Source organism: Thermobia domestica, chromosome 16 (assembly GCF_964235325.1).
Source record: "Thermobia domestica chromosome 16, izTheDome1.hap1.1, whole genome shotgun sequence".
Classification (NCBI taxonomy): domain Eukaryota; kingdom Metazoa; phylum Arthropoda; class Insecta; order Zygentoma; family Lepismatidae; genus Thermobia; species Thermobia domestica.
The window spans coordinates 96,807,634-96,829,378 of NC_137469.1; the positions used below are offsets into that span (position 1 = coordinate 96,807,634).

Genomic DNA, 21,745 nt, shown 5'->3' on the forward strand with positions numbered 1-21,745 from the left:
CAATGCCTAACTCGAAAAACTCTCTTCCTTCAAAACTTGTTTCTTTGGTATGATCTTTTCAATAATGTATCGGGTGACATATTAAATTGTTTGGTGATCTTCTAAGGCTTCATGTTAGGAGCTCTATGGGGCAAGCGGAACACACCATTCGATATGCCCTATGACATTTTTCTCTCTCACGTTTCTGACATCTTTCTATTTCTAACCGGTCGTAATTTATAAGCATTTGACATTATAGGTGAGTATTTTGCCACCCAGTCACCCAGTTCATAGTCACTATTAAAATATATTGTTATCGACCTTGATTTCATTTCCCTTCCCGTCTCCCTCAAAATAGTTTGTGTCCTCAGACACATTTTCCCTCATCCTCGTACTCAAATTATACTATCACTCTCAGTATTTATTGTCAATGTTACGCACCTTCATCCTCAAACTGTGACGTCCCCCTGACCCTCAAAATATATTTTCGCTCTCACCCTCGAAATGTATGATCTCATTCGCCCTCAAAATGTATTATGACACACGCCTTCAAAATTTATTATCAATCCAACCCTTAAAATGTATTATCGCCTTCATTCGACCTCAGCCTAAAAAAAAAATGCATAATTTCTCTTGCAATCATTCCTACTTAGCCTCAAATTGTATTCTAGCCTTCACTCGTGCTCGCTCTCAAAATATGCTTTCATCCCTCACTCTCAGTTAGTAAAATGATTAAATTCTCAGAAGGGCAAAATGAGTGATTGCGCACTGAGAAAAATCCGTTATCCGGATAACGGTATATGGTACAAATATATGGAATCCTTATGTTTACTATGGAAATCTGTACACAGGATGCGTTATCCATATGTTACATACGTACTTTCCTTTTCCGCTTAGATGCTACATCATGCCATCACTACAGGATGTCTGATATCTAACAGTCTTCCGTACATTACATACATATACATATGTTACATACGTCAGCTATATGTTATATATGTCCATCTCTATGTAAGATCCTGACTGCCTGTGTACACTTCTTTCTTTCGTACTGAAAGTACGTTTACTCTCGGAATACTTATACGAATAATATGTATAAAACACACGTCTTCAGTTATACGTTTGATGGAGGATGTTACTTACATAAAGTTGTGTGTTAAGTCAAAAAACTACAGGATTTACGCATGTAACCTACGTACGCCACATACATTTTTATTTCCGAGTGAGTTCATCTCAAATTGACATTTTATCTGAACACCAAGTTAACTTTTGTTAATGGCTGACTTGCTGGTTGACTTGTTAATTCTCGTATTTTTCTTCTGAACTTTTCAATTGAATATAACTTTTATTTGCAAGATTAATACACATGAATAAATCACTCATCGTCATCCCTATTCTTCTTATTCGAAACTAAATAAAAACACAGAAAAGGGAGACGGGCTCTTAGAAAAGATCCATTACAGTTAATTACTCGAGTTTTCCCTTCTGAAGTTCACATGGGTATCTTCACGCATTAACAAACTTTAAGTGAACCTATCTTGACGGAGTTTCGTCGTTTGAAAAGAGAAATCTTCTCGAGTCTGACGCTTCACTGACTAAGAACTGAAAGATTATAACCCATGACCTCACACAAGGATAAAACGAGCGGGAAAAAAATCGTGGGTTATGCCGAGCTTCAAGCGGAGAAAAGGTCCATTCCAATAGAGGACTACAAGAAGAGATTTCGTGAGGGTATCAAGTAGTGTTTCCATATATGTATTTAATAAATATACTATCTGCAAGGTTTCCCCAATTTCCTTAACACCATTCTTTCCATTACTTTTTAGAGTTCCTAACAATACTATGCATACGTGTGGAAGGTTTTTAGATAGACTATCCGTCTTTCTCTCTGTCGTAAAATGACAGAGCAAAACTGGTAAAGGATACCGGTTTTACGTCATCATGTTCTTTTAGGTTCCATTTAATGTCATCAAGTTTTATCGGTTCCATTTAACGTCATCATTTTTTATGGATTCCACTTGACGTTAAATGGAACCCAAAAAAAGATACGATAACGTTAAATGGAACCTAAGAAACATAATGACGTTAAATGGAATCCAGAAAACATGATGACATTAAATGGAACACCAAAAAGACATGATGGCGTTAATGAGTTGAGTTTGAGTTTATCGTCCCGTTCAGCAGCGAGGCTATATGAGACGTGGACCTACTGACTACGTGGAATCCGAACCACATGTGCTCCCGTCGTCAAAGGCGCGTACGCTAACCGCTTAGCCGCGGCGGAGCTCATGACGACGTTAAATGGAGCCCAAAAAACATGATTACGCTAAATGGAACCCCCCCCCAAGAAAACATGATTACATTAAAATGGAACCCAGAAAAAATGATTACGTTAAATGGAACCCAGGAAACATAATGACGTACACCAAAAAGACATGATGACATTAATGGAACCCAAAAACCAAAATTACGGTAAATGGGACCCAGGAAACATAATGACGTACACCAAAAAGACATGATTACGTTAAATGGAACCCAGGAAACAGGATTACGCTAAATGGAACCCAAAAAAACATGATTACGTTAAATGGAACCCAAAAAACATGATGATGTTAAATGGAATCCAAAAACATGATGTTAAATGGAACCGATGAAACTTGATTACATTAAATGGAACCCAAAAGAACATGACATAAAACCGCTATCCTTTACTGGTTTTGCTGTGACATTTTACGACAGAGAGAAAGACGAATAGTCTATCTAAAACCTTCCACTTGATGATGTGGACAAGAAATATTTTAGGGATTACTTCTCCTAATGGTTTGTCTCCCCTTGGGAAATATCAAAGAATAACCTTGGACATTTTCAAACATACTATGGGAATTGTAACTTTAAGTTAAGCTAGTCTTGTTAACAATGTAGTAACGAATTCTATGAACTAGCTACACTGTCCATAAACGTGAGAGAAAGAACACTTTCGAAGAATACGGGTCATGCGCGAGACGAGATCCACACGTAACACTCGGAAAACTCTTGTCTCCCTTAACCATAACGCTCAGTAGTCCCTCGCGTTATCTCGCAACATTCGCGGCAAACAACCTCTCATCTCTCCACGCGATTGGGGTATCGATTGCCAAACTTTCGGAGCCAATCATGCATTGTATACATTTAAAAACAACAACAACAAATCACGAAAGCACATAAGAGTCAACACCTTGAGTACTTATATTTTTTTTTAAGAATTAGTATCCAAAATTTTATTATTCTTTCAATTTTGTGCTAAAAAATATATATATTTTAGTGACAAAAATAATATTTGATTATATTTTGTGTTTTAAAAACAACAACTTTATTCTATATTTGTAGAAAACTGTTTTATTTGTAATATTCAAAATAATATGACACCATCCGGAGAATAATACCTTTAGGATTTGACCGGAAAGGAAGCATGAGAAACTGGACACCTGTTGCCCTCTTCCTGGTGTTGCAAGGTAAGTGCCTTTTACATTTACGTTTTTTTGTTCAAACAGAGCAGCGGTCGATTAGAAAGAAAAGTTAAATTAGTCCAAATTAAAAAGTTAGTTTCTTTTTAAACTTGCGGCTATTTTAGATAAAACTTGCAACCATTTACGATCACCCACCGTTTCATAAGTTACATATCTATGTATTAAAGAAGAAATCCTCACTGAGTGACAGATTAAATGAATGAATGAATAAACAACGCCTAGGCCAAACTATTGAAGCTTGAAACTTTAAATTTGAACAGTACATAGGACTGTAACGTGAGGTATGGCTAAGAAAGTTTTTTTGGGGGGGCGGGGGGAATTCGACGTGGAAACTGGTAAATAGGAATGATAATTGTTACTATGAGACAGTGATGCACCCACGGGGATCCATCAGGCCTGGACTCTTTCCACAAGTTTTCCTAATTCAATACACATTTGTTCACTTCCTCCATAAAACTACACTTGTTTAACAAGAAAATTATTCGTGTAGCTTGAAAATTTGATCTTGCACTTCATCTGTACTTTTTCTCTTATGAGAGCTCCTTCGTGGCCAAGCGGTTAACGTACGCGCCCTTGGCGCGGGAGACACAAGTTTGATTCCCGGCTTGAGCTCATGCGGTTCGAATTCCACGTTAATCAGTAGAGTCACGTCTCATATACACTCTGTAAAGAAAAAATAGCGACACTTGGTCGGGTATGGTTTTCGCAACATACTTTAATCAATATGATTTTTTACATGAATTCCTGATAATATTACAATGCATATTCCTAATGAGCAGTTCATTCTTAATACTTACGCCAGAGTTTCAGCCTTTTGACATGAATTTAATGAATTTATGTGCATATATAAATAGCTATGTGTGTTTTGAGCAAAATTCTTTATATGAAGAGCTATGCATAAAACTGAAAAAGATCAACAACAATAGCAGAAAACAAGAAATGGAATTTCTTAAGGGTAAGACATATTGTGTGCAAACATCGGGAAGTGCCATACACCAAACTAGTATTTTGTATGTGCACCATGGGCTTTCTGCAGTGCAGCAAGTCATTGGAGTCCTTTGGTAACAAGGCTATTGCAAAATGGAACCTCTATTTCACGGAATAACACCCGGATTATCTGTTCCTTGAATTCCATTCTATTTGAGATAGTTGTCTATTGAATCTTCTGTTCATATTGATCCACAAATTTTCAAATGGATTCATGTCAGGTGAGTTTGTAGGCCACATGAGTCTCTAAATAGTCATATTCTCGAACCACGTATTAACGAGTTTCGCTCGGAGACATGAAACATTATCGTCCTGGAAGAGGAAGTAGTCCAAATTTTCTTCAGAAAAGTCATCTTTAGCTGTTGTAAGAACTTTACGGACCAGAATTTGAAGATATTTTCGTGCATCAAACGATCCTTCACATATATCCGTCGTTCTGACGTCTTTAACGGTGAACCAAGCCCATACCATCACTCAGTAACTGAATATTTGCATCTCTCAAGCAAAATTCTTGTCAAGTTCCTTGCTTGTTCGTATCCACAACTTCGCACCACCATCGTTTCTCACTATTCTAAACTTCTTTTCAACGAAGAAAACGACGTGCTTGCAGTTGTCATAAGTCCAAGTTGCATATCGACTCACAAAACTACATGTTGAAGTCCTCTGTTTTTTGTCAGTTTTGACTTTCTACGCGGTTTCTTCTTTGTAATATCCTCTTCATACAGTCGAGACAATACAGTTGTACGCGTAACTGCAATTCCAAGAACATATCAAATTACAGAAGGGATTTTTGGGGAAATCACTCCTTAAATCTGCAGTGCTATTGATTTCATTTAGCAATCTGCTCTGGGTGACGCTTTTTTTCTTTCACACTGTTGACGAAGGGACGATTTGTTATGCTGTTTCCATTTGTGAATTATTCTTCCTGCCATAGAATGATGGATTTTCAGTATTCCATCTATTCCCTTAAAGATTTGCCTTAGCTGCACAAAGCAAGAATTACGTCTTGTTAACATGGCAACAAGTCACATTTCTTACCCATCTTATTTGTTTACAGTCCAAATGTAGCAACAATATCACACGCAAACAACGCTGCACAACAACAATTTTGCCACTTGACACTGTCTATACAATGAGAAAGCAAAGAACAATCATAAAATGCTATTTACCTCTGCTTACACCTCACAAATGCAATGCAGAATTCTCACTACAATAATTTACGAGACGCACTCAGTGCCATCTAGCGAAAATAATACTGATACACAAACAATTGGCAAGCGATATCGTAAACCACAGGTGTCACAGATAATGCAAATGAACTATCCCATTCTTCATTTCCTTCTGTTCCTCTTCTAACGCGCTGCAACTATGGTTTTCTGTGTATGTTAGTTTGAGAATTGAGGTGTCGCTATTTTTTCTTTACAGAGTGTAGCCTCGCTCCTGAACGAGACGTTAAATTCAAAATCAACTCAACCCTTTCTCTTATAAAAACAACATAGTTGTATCAATTTTTTTTCTGAAAATATAGGTTGAAGTATTTTACAATTTTAAATCCTCTTTCCATGTGCACAATAATACCCGTTCAACACTACATAATGAGTGGCTTGTAGTATTAGACCCTCCTTCCCAAAAAAAAAAAAAAAAAAAAAAAAAGGAAAATGGATACCTGTCAACAAAAATTTCTGTGTGCGCGTTCCGCTAAAGAATGTCCCTATATCGTAATCCATTACGCTCAAAGACAGTAAAGTTGGTATTTAGACTTTTCATTTAACATAATTAAAAGTGTTAAGGCATTTTTCTTTCTTTCTTTTGTTTCCCTCAGAAGAATTTTTTTTTTTTTTTTTTTTAATGTTCGACATAGTAGAACGGAAGAAAAAGAGTGAAAGTGTTTCAATAAGATTCCTATAGAATTCGTTCAAATTCCGTGCGGGTGTTCGAGCTTATATGAATTCTACTTGAATAGTCCAGAAGGGAGAAGGGGAGTACTGCCCACATAAATATTACGTTGCGCATTTCCTAGTTGAAATATACATTTACTATAGTAGTATACGTACGTTACTATGAAACGAAATTTAAAAAAATATATATTGATCTGCTATATAACAGTACGGATATTCTTTATATACAGCACATAAATGTTTAAACTATTCCAACAAAATAAAGAGTACTATATATATTAGATTAGCAATGAACGTCATAAATTTTGGACGCAATAAAAATTCGTTTTTCTTTTACTTTTCCGAAAACTACGCATGAGATCTTACTCTCATGTTAGCTCTACGCCATCGATTGGTAAGCGTATGTCACGTATTTAGACAGTACTAGGGTCCATTTTCCGCTTCGCTGAGTTAAAATAAATAAATAAATAAATAAGTAAGTAAGTAAATAAATAAATAAATAAATAAATAAATAATAATAATAATAATATGTTCTATGTTCTGTTATTCAATCACTTTTTAGTATTGACTCTGATATCGGTGATTTTCGATTATTTTTATATATATCCGTCCTCATCCTTCCCCAAGTTGTACGGCTGAATTTTTTGGCCTTAAATGGCATCGGAAGTGTTATTGTTCATCTCAGCGACCCCGAAAAATATGGATTCGACATTAATCTCGGTTATTTTCGATCATTTTTTTATGTATCTCCCTCAAGTTGTGGGGCTCAATTTGGATTTAAACGGTATCGGAAGTGTCACTGTTCATCTGAACGACCGCGAAAACTATGGATTCGACATACTAATATCGGTTAATTTCGATCATTTTATAAATCTCTCCCTCCTCTTTCTCCCCCAAGTTGCGAGGCTGAATTTGAATTTAAACAGATATCGCTCCCCTAAATTGCATAGTTAAAGTGGAATCATAGAAACCATCCTAGATCTGAACCTCATTTATGTTGAAAGTTTGATCGAGATCAGTCGTGCAGTTCAAGTGTTAATTAAGTCACAAACATAGTCAATTTCAGTTTTATTTATATATAATTAGATTATAGTTGTGCAGAAATTAAAGATTAAAAGTTACGTCGCAATGTTTAGCTATATCTCTTTGACCACACAAAGTACTCCCATCTCGTTAGTGTCATAATAAAATACTTGGTGAGTGTATACGTCAGTATTAGTTTCATCTTAACAGGTGCGGGGGTTATCGTATACCATCAATTTTTAGGTTTACAAAACACAAAAAAGGAATATTTCTAAACTTTCTCGGAAACTATGCATGAGAATTTGTACTATCGATTGATTCGTGCTCATTTTTTGACAACATACGTTAAACACTAACAGGAGCGCCGAGTTTTGAAAATCAGTTCGGGTTCTCTAATTCACAGTACAAAAAGGGAGGTTTGGAGTATGAAATATACCAGGCTTAACTTGGGTTCTGCCCTGGAAAATTTGAAAATGAAATGAAATAAAATCTTTGAGTTTTACGTCAAATGGTTATCTCGGCTATGCTAAAGGAGACGGTGATGATGAGAAATGAAGGAAATGGTGGAATGAATTTAAGTGGGAGGAAACGGGACAACCACGAGGAAACCCACGCACACGGTGTTTGTCCACCACAAAGTTTACTTAGCGCGAGCTGGGATCAAAGCAGGGAACCCATGCAACGGAGGTGAATGCTCTATCGCTGAATTGAAAATGGACTCTCCTGAAAATGCGCTTTTAGGTATTATAGAATGAAGTTGAATTCTGTTTTCCCTAATAATGTGTTCTAGAATCAGTACATATGGGAGTAACCAGAGAGATACTAGGTGCTAACGTACTATCATAGATCTCATCACGCCATTCTAAACACTAACCTTTGTAATTATGATTTTACAACAAAGGAAATAAATGAAATCTTTGAGTTTTATGTCCCACAGTTATGCCAGTTAGGCTAAAGGAAACGATGATTATGAGAAATGAATGAAATGGTGGAATGAAGAAGGTGGGAGCAAACATGAGAACCCAGAGAAAACCCACAAGCACCGTGTTTGTCCACCACAAAGTCCAGACGGTGCGAGCTGGGATCGAACAAGGGATTCCAAGCACCGGAGGTGAACGCTCTACCACTGAGCCACCGCGCCCCCGTTTACAACAAAGGGAACAAGATTCCAAAGGAACCGAATGAAGTTAGTCAAATAGGACATAATTGAAGCGCATATCATTTTGTAATGGTAATATACGATGAAGAAAATTTGAAAGTGAAACCCCGTATTTACTTCAAAAATTCAATCTCTTCGAAATATCTAATTATCATCTCACTCATAAAGGAAGTGTTGTATCGAACAATCGATCATTTGATTGAAATGTTAGCCACAGTTTCGAAGTCCGATTTAGTTTTCGCTTTTACGGTAGCTTAAGAAAATGCACAATTCATTTTTTATTTTATTTTTCTTTTCTTTTCCTTTCTCTCTTCTTCCTTTTCTTCTCTCTCTCTTGTGGACACTTAGCATTCCCAGAAAAATTCTACGGTGCGGTAGGCGGAAGGTGCTTGAGCACCGAAGCACTGACAATATTGTAGAATTGTATAAGAGAAAATTATTTCTCCATAGAATTGAGAGGCTTAGAAGACGAAAATCACGGATAAGCGCTACTGAAAAACTAGGTCTATAGGCCAAAAGAAACTAAGAAAAAAAGTTTCTCAGAACGTCTCCATGTGAAATCGAAACCAAGATCATATGAGGAAAAGATGCGTGTGGTATTACATCCATGAGTGTATGCCGTTTGCGGGATTTATTACCTTTCTTAAGCTTGCGCATCCTGTTCTAAATTTTATGGTTGCTCTAGCAATCCTACGAGTAAACACCTTTGATGCTTCTTCTCTTGGGAGTTTGACTTCATGTGAGTTCGCATTGATTAATTTACTTTTTTAACTATTACGAGACTGGTCTTATACCAGCATTATAGTCATTGCTGGAGTACTTATCTATGATGCAAGAAGTCAATGGTTCGATTCCAAACCATTTGAGTTTGTAACGAAGAACATGTAGTGTGTGAGTTCTTTCACGATTCACCTGTTGCCTCCTGTATTTTCAGTTTATCAATTCTTTCATATTCAACTTAATTAATCCTGCTTCTCCTTTAAGCTAATAAAGATCTATCTACTACAGTATCTATCTGCACTGAGAAAAATCAGTTCTCTGGCTGCAGGATATTGTACAAATACACGGAATCCTCTTGCTTACTACAGAAATCAGCACGGAGCAACGTTATCCATATGCTCCATAGGCACTGCCCTTAGATGTTACATCATGCCGTTGCAGGATGTCTGACATCTAACAGTCTTCCTTATATTACATACGTATGTTATCTTCGTCAGCTACATGTTATATACGTCTATTTGTGTGTGAGATCCTGACCTCCTATTATTGTTTCATACGGAAAGTACGTACAGATGGAACACGTATACAGAAAGTATTATAAAACATGCGTTCTCAGTTATACGTTTGCTGTACGTTAAGTTCAAAAACTACAGGATTTACAAAAGTAACATATGATTTTACGTACGCCACATACAATTTTTTTTCTCAGTGTACATCTAATAATGCTTTAGAATTTCGTAATCTCGAACAAAATTTATAGAAGAAGAGTAAATGAGCTGATTCAGTCATCATCAGAGCTCCAAAAATATTAGGCGTAAAACTTTCAACTTTTTCTGTAAACATGCTTTCTTCCCCGTAGCTTGTAGATAAAACGGATTTTGTGAAAGGCGATATCTGTGACCGGAGAGGGGGGAATTGATTATTTTCCCGTTTCTTCAGATCGCGAAATCTATTAGAATAGAACCTTGAAATTTTGTATAAATATTCCCCATGTAACCTTACCTGAAGGTAAGATTTTTAAAAGAAATAAATATGTGACCCCTGAAACATGACCTTCAATTTATCTGTGTATTACATATCTCCGAAATTATTAGAGATTGAAATTTAAAATGTTATTGAAATGACTTCCTTGTACTCTAGACTGACGAATATTTGTAGTTTTGAGATTCCTTATGACTGCACGGTTAGAGTACGCACCTTTATCGTGACAGATCCGAGTTTGGTTCTCAGCTGGGCTGATGTTTACCAAATCCCATATTAAGTTGTGGGTCCAAGCCTCCTATAACCTCAGTAATAAAAGGACGCTAACACCAATCTAAACTAGATGGGGTTTTATAAACTATTTTCCTTAAATAGGAAAGGGCGGGTGAACGTTTGCGTAACAGTAGTGAAATCTTACTTGCATCAACAAATACTTTGCAACAAGTAAAAATCTATATGTAAAAGTGAGGCCGGGGTATTTACATACACTTAATCTTGCAACATAAATATCTCTTTCGTTTGCAGAGATGAAATTGAGATATTTTGTCTGCAGAAAGTATGAAAAATTTTCTATTTACAAAAGTGAACAAGATAATGTATATTCCTTTTCTCATAAGCATTATTATTTTCATAAAACAAAAAGAAAAAAAGCAGGAGAACGGGTAAATCTGTAGATGAAAGTTCCGTGAAAATGTCCTGTGGATTAAAGGAGACAGATGGTAGGTACCATTGAATGATGATGAAATAAATACGCGAAACAAAGATTATACGAAATATTTGGAGAACTTCGAGAAAATCCACACGAACAAGAATTTTTCATCGTATTCCTATACGACCTGGAACTAAAGCAGGACTTCTACACATGTTACAGATAAAACTAATAATCTAGAGAAAATTTATTTTTCTTAACAGAGAGAAGTGGTGTATACAGCTAGTATTAATTAATAATTTCAATTTAACATTGACCATGACCCTTTATTTTATTATACAGAGTGTATCGAAAGTCCAGACCCATAGATCAACTTCGTTATGAGTAAAATGAAAAGATAAAAATGAGATCTTCCAGTTTAACGTCCCACGATTGTCCTTTGGACTAAGGGAGACGATTATTAAGTCAAATGAATGATGATGGGAGAATTACAAAGTGAGAGGAAACTGGGGTACCCCGATCACGCTCACATACATGATGTCGTCCATCACATACTTACTTGGCCCGGGGATTGAACCAAAGACCCCACTTACCAGATATCTACTATACCACTGAGCCACCGACCTTACAAAATGGAGAGAATAGTTCTTGGATATAAGTGGTTTTCAATCTGTTACAATTTTTCAAATCTTATCATCTCTTTGGGCTCCACATTGGTGAACCCCATGACGGTATTATGCATCAATTGACCAAGCGCCATGTTGCGATTTTCGAGATTTTTACATCAGTGAGTAGGACACAATGTAAATAATGTAAAAATAAAGTTTCAAACCCTACTATGTGCTTAAACGTTCAGTAAAAGCTATTCGACCAAGCGCCAACAACTGGATCGTAATGAGTAACATGTTTCTGTTTCCTTCAATATCTTAGAGCCGTTGAGTTGAGTTGATTTTGAGTTTAACGTCCCGTTCAGCAGCGAGGCTATATGAGACGTGGACCTACTGATTAACGTGGAATCCGAACCACATGAGCTCCCACCGGGGGTCGAACCCGGGTCTCTCACGCTAAAGGCGCGTACGCTAACCGCTTAGTCACGGAGGAGCTCTTCTCAGAGCCGTGTTATAGCACTTGGTCAATTGATGCATAAGAATGTAATGAAAGAACAACGTTGCCAGTTTAGCAGACTGCTCTCTAGGGTTTCACTGTATCAACAGTACATCATTGTTTTGAAATGAATTGGAAGTTCTAGGTTCACTCATGCAACAATATGCACGTTCTACGTGTTATATTGGCATGCAAGAACGTATATAATTTTAAAGTACTATACATCTTGTTTGAACGGCTTGCTGAATTGAAAAAGTTGTCTTTTCATTTAACGTAGAGCACTTTACGGTGCGAGCTAAGATCGAACCTATGACCTTATGGACGAGAGGTGAACGCTTTACCATTGAATATCCGCTGTGATCCTACAAGCTAAATAAATACACTTTTTCTTCTCAATAATAACATTCTCAAGTATCAGGATTACGCATACTCTCAGTGACCAGGAACGATATGCGGGCCGAATTTTTATTTATTTATTTTTATATATTTTTTGTGAATAGAGATACCCGAATTGGTAGCGCATATGTTCCCGAATCATGTGTGTGTGTGTGTGTGCATGTTTGTCTATGTGAGGAACAAAACGTTGTGTCGATTAGCATCGGAAAACAATTGGAAAGTCCATGCCGGCAGTCAGAAATTATCATTAAAATTCAACGTGAAGATCACGCAACATCTAGTTTTAAGTGAGCTATCTAGTTGCCCATATCCTACATATGATGTAACGACAATAAATCTATGAATCAACATTCCAATTGTAGTTCTAAAACTTTCCTGTATTACATTGAAATATATAGCCTTTAAGTTATTTAAAAATAATTTAAATACTAGTATATTCCTTGAAAGGCTATTAGAGAAAGTAAAATTTTATTTGATAAACTCAGTGTTTGAACAATGCTCTGAAACAGCATCATCACCTTCTACTATAACTCTAATTAGGCAGGGCCGGATTTCCCAATAGGCCCGGTAGGCCCGGGCCTATGGGCGCAAGCTTCCAGGGCGCGCACGGCCGAGAGAAAAAATAAAAAAAATATCTAGAAATAAAAATAAATAGCCATAACTTAACATATTTTTTTGAATTGATTAAAAATATCAGGCTAATAAAGCATTCTGATTTTAAAGTTCATTGGAACAAATAATTGTTGGTAAAGTTAAACTATTTTTCAACATTATGCATCAACTTCGTAACAACATTGATCTCAAACACGGGAGAACTGGCTGTAGGGATGTCGTTGAGCGGTACGCATCGTATTGCCACTGGCACTAGGTTGGCTCGGCGCTACTGCTCGGAGTGATTAGGGGCGCATGCGCCGTGTGCGTGCCAATGTTCAAATTACTGCTCCAGACTAGTAACTTTAACCAGACTAGGGGGCGGAAAAAATTATTGGGCCTAGGGGCGCCAAAATGCTAAATCCGGCCCTGTATTTAGGGGCTTTTAAAATCTATTACTGTGGCCATGATACGAAAGAAGAACTTAAGACTTTTTTTTAACGGAGACACAGGACGGTTTTAGTTCTGTTAAAACATCTGAGCAATTGTTATTTGCTGTTTTCTTTCTTCTTTCTAGCAGATAGTTATATCTTCTTTCCGGTAGTACAATTATTTTTCTTGAGTTGGACTGGATTCTAGTATCCCTTTTGACGTCGAGGCTAATAGAGACATAGACTTACAGCTTAACATGGGATGCGAGTCCAGAGCCCAACCAGAATTGATCGTGAGTCTCCCGTGCCAAAGGCGTGTAAGCTATCCTCATAGGTACCTCCAGTTGTTCCTCTTATTTCTTATGATTTGCTTGCTGTATTCGACTTTTATAGTCTTTCTCACTACCAAAAAAGAAACAAAGAAAGGGGACGAGAAAGAAAAATCGTGAAATGAAACACCTTAGGCGTGGGAGACACGGGTTCAATTACTGGCGAAGCTCTTGTGGTTTGGAGCTCACTTCAACTGTGGATCAAGTCCACGTCTTTTATAACTTCGCTGCTAACTAAACTAAAAGTCAAGTCAAAATCAAAACGAAACACTTAAAAAACAAGAATTCTGAGAAAAGTAATAGGCCTACACGCTGTAGGCTATATAAGACTAGGGATGCGCACGAGACAAGATTTGTGGCTGTCTCGTGTCGAAAATGTGCTGTAAAAGTGACGTCTCGACTCGAAAAATGTATATTTCTCTATTGGTAGAGCCGTGTCTCGACTCGAACTTTGTCAGGCAAACCCTGTCTCGATTCGTCTCGTGCGCATCCCTATATAAGACTTTTAATAAAATATACTTTTATACTTCCGGCTAAATGTAATGAAATGCAATCTTCAGTTTTACTTCTCACGGTTATGCTGGCTAGCTTAAAGGAGACAGTGATGATGAAAAATGAACGAAGTGGTGGAATGAAGAAAGTGGAAGGAGCAGGGAGAACCCCGAGAAAACCCATGCACACGGTGTTTGTCCACCATAAAGTTCACTTGGCGCTAGCTGGGATCAAACCAGGAACCCCAAGCACCAGAGGTGAATGCTCTCCAAAAGCTAAGGGTAAACTTTTGGAGGGTGAAAATGAAATATTATGAATTTCTCGATAAATTACTGTATAAATTTTATTTATTTTTCATAAATGAATATTTCATTATCAAATCATATGATATGATAGAAATCGTTTTTCCTCACAAAAATCCAGAAGTTTTGCTATTATTCTTTATAGGTGATTTCCTAGAAAGAGGGATTCAGATCTTGTTCATATTTTCTAATGAATATTTCATGAACAATTCCAAAAATGAAGTAAGTAATTTCTCCTTTAAAAAATCCATACGGGGTAATATTATATTATATATTTTAAGCTTCAAACTCGTCGATATAATTCACGAAGACAAAAGAGCTAAACTGGATAATTAAGAAGAATTGCCTCTTTCCAGTCGACATTTAATTTCTTCGTGAATATGGTAATGAACAGGGGTAAAAGTGAGGGGTAACGCTGGGGAAAACACCGTCCCCCACTTCCAGAAATATCTGTGGCGTCCTCCATTTCCTAAAAAAAAATGTACAATGGACAAAGATAGGCACGGGGGACGGCGTGACGTCATGAATCCCCCTGCTTTTTCAGATCCACCTTTACCCCTGGTAATGAAGAATATACGTATATTAATGATAATGAGGAATTTTGACAACTGAGTTACAAAAACATGACTATAAATATCAACAATTTAAACTTTGTGATTTTTAAAGTTTATTAAAAAGTGTAATCTCTAATTAATATAGCTTAATTGACATTATCACTACACGTGCCAGTTAAAAAGAAAAAAAATACCATTTGAATACTGTCCAACGTCCCCATTCAGCGAGTTTGATCGTCCTACTAGAAATCGCGTCTTGTTATAATGAACAAAATAATCACAAGTGGGTTTCATTGAACTGTTTCGTTTTCAGGGTTGCATCAAACATCTGTTATGTAAAAGCACCGTCTTCATTATTGTCGTCAAATTCTTTCCCTTCTGAATTCTTCCGGTAAAACTGGCTTTGCAAGAATAATGATGAGAAACATTAAAATGTCAAGGTAGTCATTTTTATGCTTCACATTTCTTTGTTCTGTGAGCGTAAAATACGTCTCTATTAGGACAAATGATGAAAAATACCCTGTTTACTCCTTTGTAAGCTAAGCTTACATTGTAGCTTCTCTATTAATCTTAATACATATAGCGTGAAATCCTGACGCTTTCTTCCCTCGTTTTAAAGGAATGGAAAGAAGAAAAACGATATCTTGTAAGTTGTATATGTATTATTCTTTTATGTTGTATCAAAGTTTATGGATTTTTATTTTGAAAACCATTTTTGTGACTGAAATTTTACAGACTTTCTTATTATTAGGTTTAAGATTTTTAGGTGATTACTACTTTCTTATAAAGCCAAAACAAGTTCCCCGTACCTGATATATTAATTGTTACCTCTAGTTAGGGATAAAAGCAATTATTCAGTATTTTTGCCCCTTTCTTGAGCTATTAATTGTGTTTTATTCTATTGTATGTCTCCAGTTCTCTTTCCTTCCATTTACTCCTCTTTTACTGATACTTTCCAAAATTTTATTTCAAATTTCCTGGTCATGATGGATTGAGTGTGGTGTTCCCTGTTGCAAGAATTTTCACAAGATCAAGCACTTCATGCTTCCTCTGGAACGAAACAACACAGGAGCAATTTCCGTTTCGTACCAAGTTCTTATTTTCGATTCGTACCAGAGAAAATTCATCATTTGCAGGCTGAACTGTTTTGTACCTGTGGATACAAATTGTATTTTCTATCTCTGGTTAACATTTAAAACTTTAAAAGTTTATCTACACGTACAAAGATGTATCAAAACTTAAATTGAATTTTCAGTTTACTGATAAACATGCAGAGATAAAGTACCTGAAACTGTAACGTGTGTGATCCAAACATGTATTTCAAAGTGACACTAAATTATTCATGTCCTTTGCAAAGAAATTTTGCTCCAGGTTCTCTGACCACGTAACCATAGCCTGTTGTGCTCTTCCAGTGTATCGAAACGCCGCACACGGAGGCGTTCAAACAAATGGTAGTCAGAAGGGCCTAAATAAGGGATATACGGAGAATGATCAAAATTTCCCAGCTGAAACTCTTCATGTCTGTATGGGTTCAGTGGGTTGCATGTGGTTGCGCGTTATTCTCTCGTAGGGCCCCTTTTCGTTTCTGACGTATGACCTGCTTTCAGCCTGTTCATGGTCTGACAGTATCCGCAGTAATGCCCGTACCCTTCGGTCATTCTTTTCTTGTCAGATGTGGTCTTCAGTTTCTTGGTCGGCGGTCATGACAGATGTCTCCATGTCATGATCTGGTTTTTTGATTCAGGTGTCCATAGGGGTATTGGGGTTCATCACCCGTTATGATGCGATGAAGAAATGAATTTCTTTTATGGATATATCGTGTAAAGCGGGTAAGGGAAATTCCTATTTGAAAGTATTTTTGGTCCTCGCTTAGATGTTTAAGCACCTAGTGTGTACATACTTTCCTCAGGACATGTTGGTCGTGGACGATACTTTTCACTGAACTATATGAGATTTGCAATGCATCTTTAATGTCATGCAACCTTACTCTTCTGTCTTCACAAATTATCGCATCGACGTCATACACATTCCTATTGGAAACAGATGTTGCTCGTGTGTCACTTCTGCCATTTCTGTCACAGTCCTCCTGCTACTTGCGAATGCGTTGCGCCACACATACACTTGTCTCTGGGACATAACCCTCTCTCCATAGACCTCCACCAATTTCCGATGAAAGTCAGGTGATTTCTATTCCTTGGCCCATAAAACCCGAATAACACCGACCTCTTTATCTTTGGAGTAATGTTCAAGTCGATGCATCATTTTTAAATTGCTCTAGTTACCATATGGGTTGACGTAGAAAGTTATAATTGCCATCAGACTTCCCTTCCCTTGGTATTTGCAACATACAAACAAAATAATTAGAGAAAACACACAAAAACTCTAGGTCTTAGAGAAAAATTCATCTTACTTTTATTCATATTTGTACTTTTACGGACATGTAAAGAGCCTTACCTGTTGTCCAACGGTATTCTAGATGGGGCAGCAGTTTTCTACAGGATCTTGCTCTTTGTTCTCTTCTAGTAAGGGCTATGAGCATAAAATATAACTCATCTTGCAGAGAGTGACTTCGAAGTCTATCGTTTGTGATGTCACAATTTATTTCTCCCATTCGCAGTTAACAGAATAATGTATCCAATACGAAGATGAAAGACTGACGTTTCAGAAACAATGGTGATACATAATTCGTGAATCCAGGTACACCCTTTGCCCCCTTTAATCTGTGTAATTTTCCCTGTTACTTCTCTCAGTGCTAAACTGTGCTTCAAAGTCTTACGTCAGCGAGTTGGAAATAACTTCAGCAGTGCACTAAATATGTATCTGAAATCTGATTATCGTTAAAAATATTTTTGATGCTATTATAACTATGTATTGCTTAATAAAAGGAAATATTTAGCTTTCTATAATTCGATTCTGTACAATAAAAACTGCTGCTAGGAGAAAACCAGGCATGTCGAGTGCCGCCTTATTGGAGCAGAGTAGAGAGAGATGTACGTGTTATTATTTAGGACCATGCTAACGAGCCTTAAAAGATTGTAATGTTAGTCCATCCTAATGTATGTCCGTTATATCACAAGATAACTCTTCATGGCAATAGATAGTTAGAACGATCATCTCAAACGAGTTTGTTAGTGAAGTCAATCTGTTAATACCTTCACAGGTAATAATGACCTTAACTGTAGTTATCCATATTCCATACAAGGAAAAGTTTGCTGACGAGAGAAATATTTTGAGGTTAGCAACATTTTCTTGTTTATCCTGAAAAAAAAAAAATATTGGTGAGAGTAAATCCTTACATACTTGCGATATGAGAGGCTATATAAAACCTAGTGTTTAAATTGATGCCAAACAGATTAGAATTCCCAAACGTTATTTTGGATCCAAGAAAAGAACAAATATTGGTGAGGTTAAAGTGAGTAAGTGGTGAGGTAATGTAATTGGGTTTGTATAATACTGAGCACTTAAACTCCCAGCATGGATTCATTTTTAACTATATGTGCTGCTTGATTCTGTATTTACTGTCTTTTCAAGATTTTGATATTTATTACCTCAAGTATTCAAGATGGTAATATTCAAATATCTATAGCGACGATAGTGTAGTCGATAAGGCATACGAGGCCTGACGAAGAAGTATCTGAGCTGCTTTGTTTTTGAGAAATTACATGTAATGGGTTGACAAAATTTTGCATGCTGGAAGAGAGGTACAAGATGTATTTATCCTGTATGTATCGTTACTTTCATTAGCACTTTTTGTTGTGATGGGGTGATTATATTAGGTGCTCTTCTATGTTCTCACCGCGACTAAAATGGTGAAGACATGGGTGTATGGATGGGACGTGAAAACGAAGTTACAATTGAGTCCGCGAATATAGCCTACCTCGCCTAGGCGTTCCAAGTCTAGTGAATACCCAGAGAAGATTACCTGGTGCCTAGAAAATTCAAACCAATGTTGATTGTGTTCTTCGATTGCTGAGGCAATGTGCAACGTAAGTAGGTACACATATAAAGGACTTTTCCTCAGACATTTCCCTCGTCTACGCGACGCTCTTTGTCCTCAAGGACCAGATCTGTAGATTTCAAAGCCACGAAGGCTGCACCAGGATAATGATTTCGTTCATGCAGTTCATGGGGTTGTCCTTTTCACCACAGCGTAAGATTTTGATGTTTCGTCAAGCTTCCTAGTCTCCGGGTATAGCCTCGTGAGACTTTGCATCTTCCCAAAAATCAAAAGGAACTAGAAAGAAACTCACTTTCGTACCGAAGACGAGATCTACAGCAATGCGACAGCTGCTTTCGTAGCACTTCCCGATGAGGGGCTCTAAGCCTGTTTCCACCAGTGGAAAGGCTACCAAACTCGGCGTGTGGAAGCAGGAGAAAACCAGTTTGAAATGGATTAGGACGAATAAAACGCTAGGATCATTTCCAGGACCATTGTTGAATACTTTTCCGACAGGCCTCGTATATATATATATATCTGCCAACTAGCCAGTTAGGGTTTGATCTTTGGAGGTGCCAACCAAGGTCTACCTTCATGCCAAGCTTGGTCAATATCGGATGAGTTCTGTAGATAGCGTTCTGTCTTTGAAATAGTTTTGAAAAAAATGAAGCATGAAAATGAAAATAAATCTATCTTAAAGGTTAAAAATAAGTACGAAGATTAAGGATTTCTCTTTATCTCAACGAAAAATATCTTACTTTCATCAAATAAAGCAGTAAAAGAAATAGACTTCTAAAGAGTAATGTGCAGTAGCAAATATTTAGAGTAGGTGTAAATGTAATGGATTATAAATTAAAATTAGACAACATTTAACTCCATCCAAAATTAACTCTATTTGTTTTATTTTTGATTTGAAGTTAGGATGAAAATTAATAAAATTACATAATAAGAGTTGTGGTGAACAACAATGTCTTCATGGGTTTTCTCGGGGTTCTTTCGTTTCCTCCCACATATCAATTATACACGTTTTTCATAATCGCTCAGTTTCCTAATTTATCCGTCACTTTAAGCCAACAGAACATAATCTTGGGACGTAAAACAAAACAAAAATATATAGCTGTCATTTAAAAAAAATCCATTACTTCTTGAAGTTTGTTATATTTTGTAGTATAAAGTATATATAATTTGGTCATAGTGTAATTTTTCTTATAAACTACAGGCATTTAGCAGCCCTTTTTTATGAAGACTTTTCCTCCTCTATGTAATATTGATACTAACATAAGATTCCAAGAATCACTTTTTTGTCAGTCTTTCCGTTCGGGTTTCTTGAGCGCAAACTTCCTCCTGTAGTGATCTTGTCTCTTTGTGGGAAGTTCTGCACATATAATCTTACACTTAAGCAGTTTCAAGTAGGTTGTAGGGTACAAAGCTTATATCACAATGGAATATCTCAGCTGTAGGAAACACAGAAGATAATCTGAAAAGCAAAGTTAAAAATAGATGCATTCTGAATTTAGCAAGAGGAAAGGAAAGAAGTTACGTCACTATTTAAGTGAAAGACGCTCCAGAGGATATGGATAATGAACAATAGGGGGCGAAATGGCGTTGTAGTCAATAAACACTATACATGTTCAGCTCCGGATTACACACTATTTCGCTCTAGGCTTTATTTGTGGAGCTGCCCCCACCAACTCAAAAGTAATGTGCTGTATTCATTTTACAAGAGGAAAAGAATATTTCTTTATTAAAAAAGAAGAAACTAATCGATCAAACATCTAAGAAGACACCCTTCACTTTGCTCGGGGACCGACTATGGTCTGATTTTTTTATTTTAGTTATTTAAAATACTTTACTATTTTATATAATTACATAAAAAGCTAGAAAATAACTTGTATTATTACAAAGAAGTAGAAACATATGCATACAATAGCAGACTAGCTATACTATCTGTGCATTAAAAATAAGAGTAAAGATTGTGGTGAGAAGCAACCGCGGCGAGATATTCAACATTTTGCTGATATTCGGCACTCATTACTGATATGAGGTAGATTTTTATTGATTTCCAGCTTAGAAAAGCTTCTTTTATAACTTGCGCCGCTCTCAGTTACAATCGAAAATATGTTTTGTGCAGTCGTGGTATTTGACAATTTCAGGAAGTTGTTAGAAATTATAAATTTCAGGACGTCATAAGAACAGATTAAAGAATCCTTCTTGCCTAACTTGAAAAAGAAATATCTTCAAACACAGGAGATCTTTGTCCGTAGATATTTCACCACTGTACTGTTTACAAAATTGATCCCCGCTTCACCTACTTGTTCATCTTATAATCGAACATGATTTCTGAACCGCTGTGAAAGAGAACTGTTCAGATACTTCTTCCATTCCTCCCAATCTATCTTACTAACATTGTATGATGTAATCAAACATTGGGTTTAAGATCTGAACTTCACATTTGTTTTCCGCGGAAAGATCGGATTCTTCAGAAGTAACTTTCTAAGGTATAGTCTTCTTCTTCTATATTCTTCTATACATAAATGTTTCTTTTTCGCACTTTTTAGCAATAATTTGTGTTGTGAGCATGAGTCCTTCCTTTTGGATAACTTTAATCTTCTCTCCAATCTTGTATATTACTGTTCGAGCCAGGTCAAAGTCACATTTTTGTGAGTTCTGCTTGAAAGATTTATTTCTTTCAGTTCTGGTCCCCACA

At 36.6% G+C, this 21,745-nt stretch overlaps 1 protein-coding gene across 1 annotated transcript in view; it reads left to right on the forward strand.

Annotated features, from left to right (window-relative positions):
* Positions 1-3,051: 3,051 nt before the first annotated feature.
* LOC145673261 (uncharacterized) overlaps positions 3,052-21,745 on the forward strand; it is a 551,410-nt gene continuing 532,716 nt past the window's right edge. Inside the window, exon 1 of the mRNA XM_081742788.1 lies at positions 3,052-3,470. Coding sequence (XP_081598914.1) covers positions 3,428-3,470 — 43 coding nt within the window. The 5' untranslated portion in view covers positions 3,052-3,427. The remainder of the gene's footprint in view (positions 3,471-21,745) is intronic.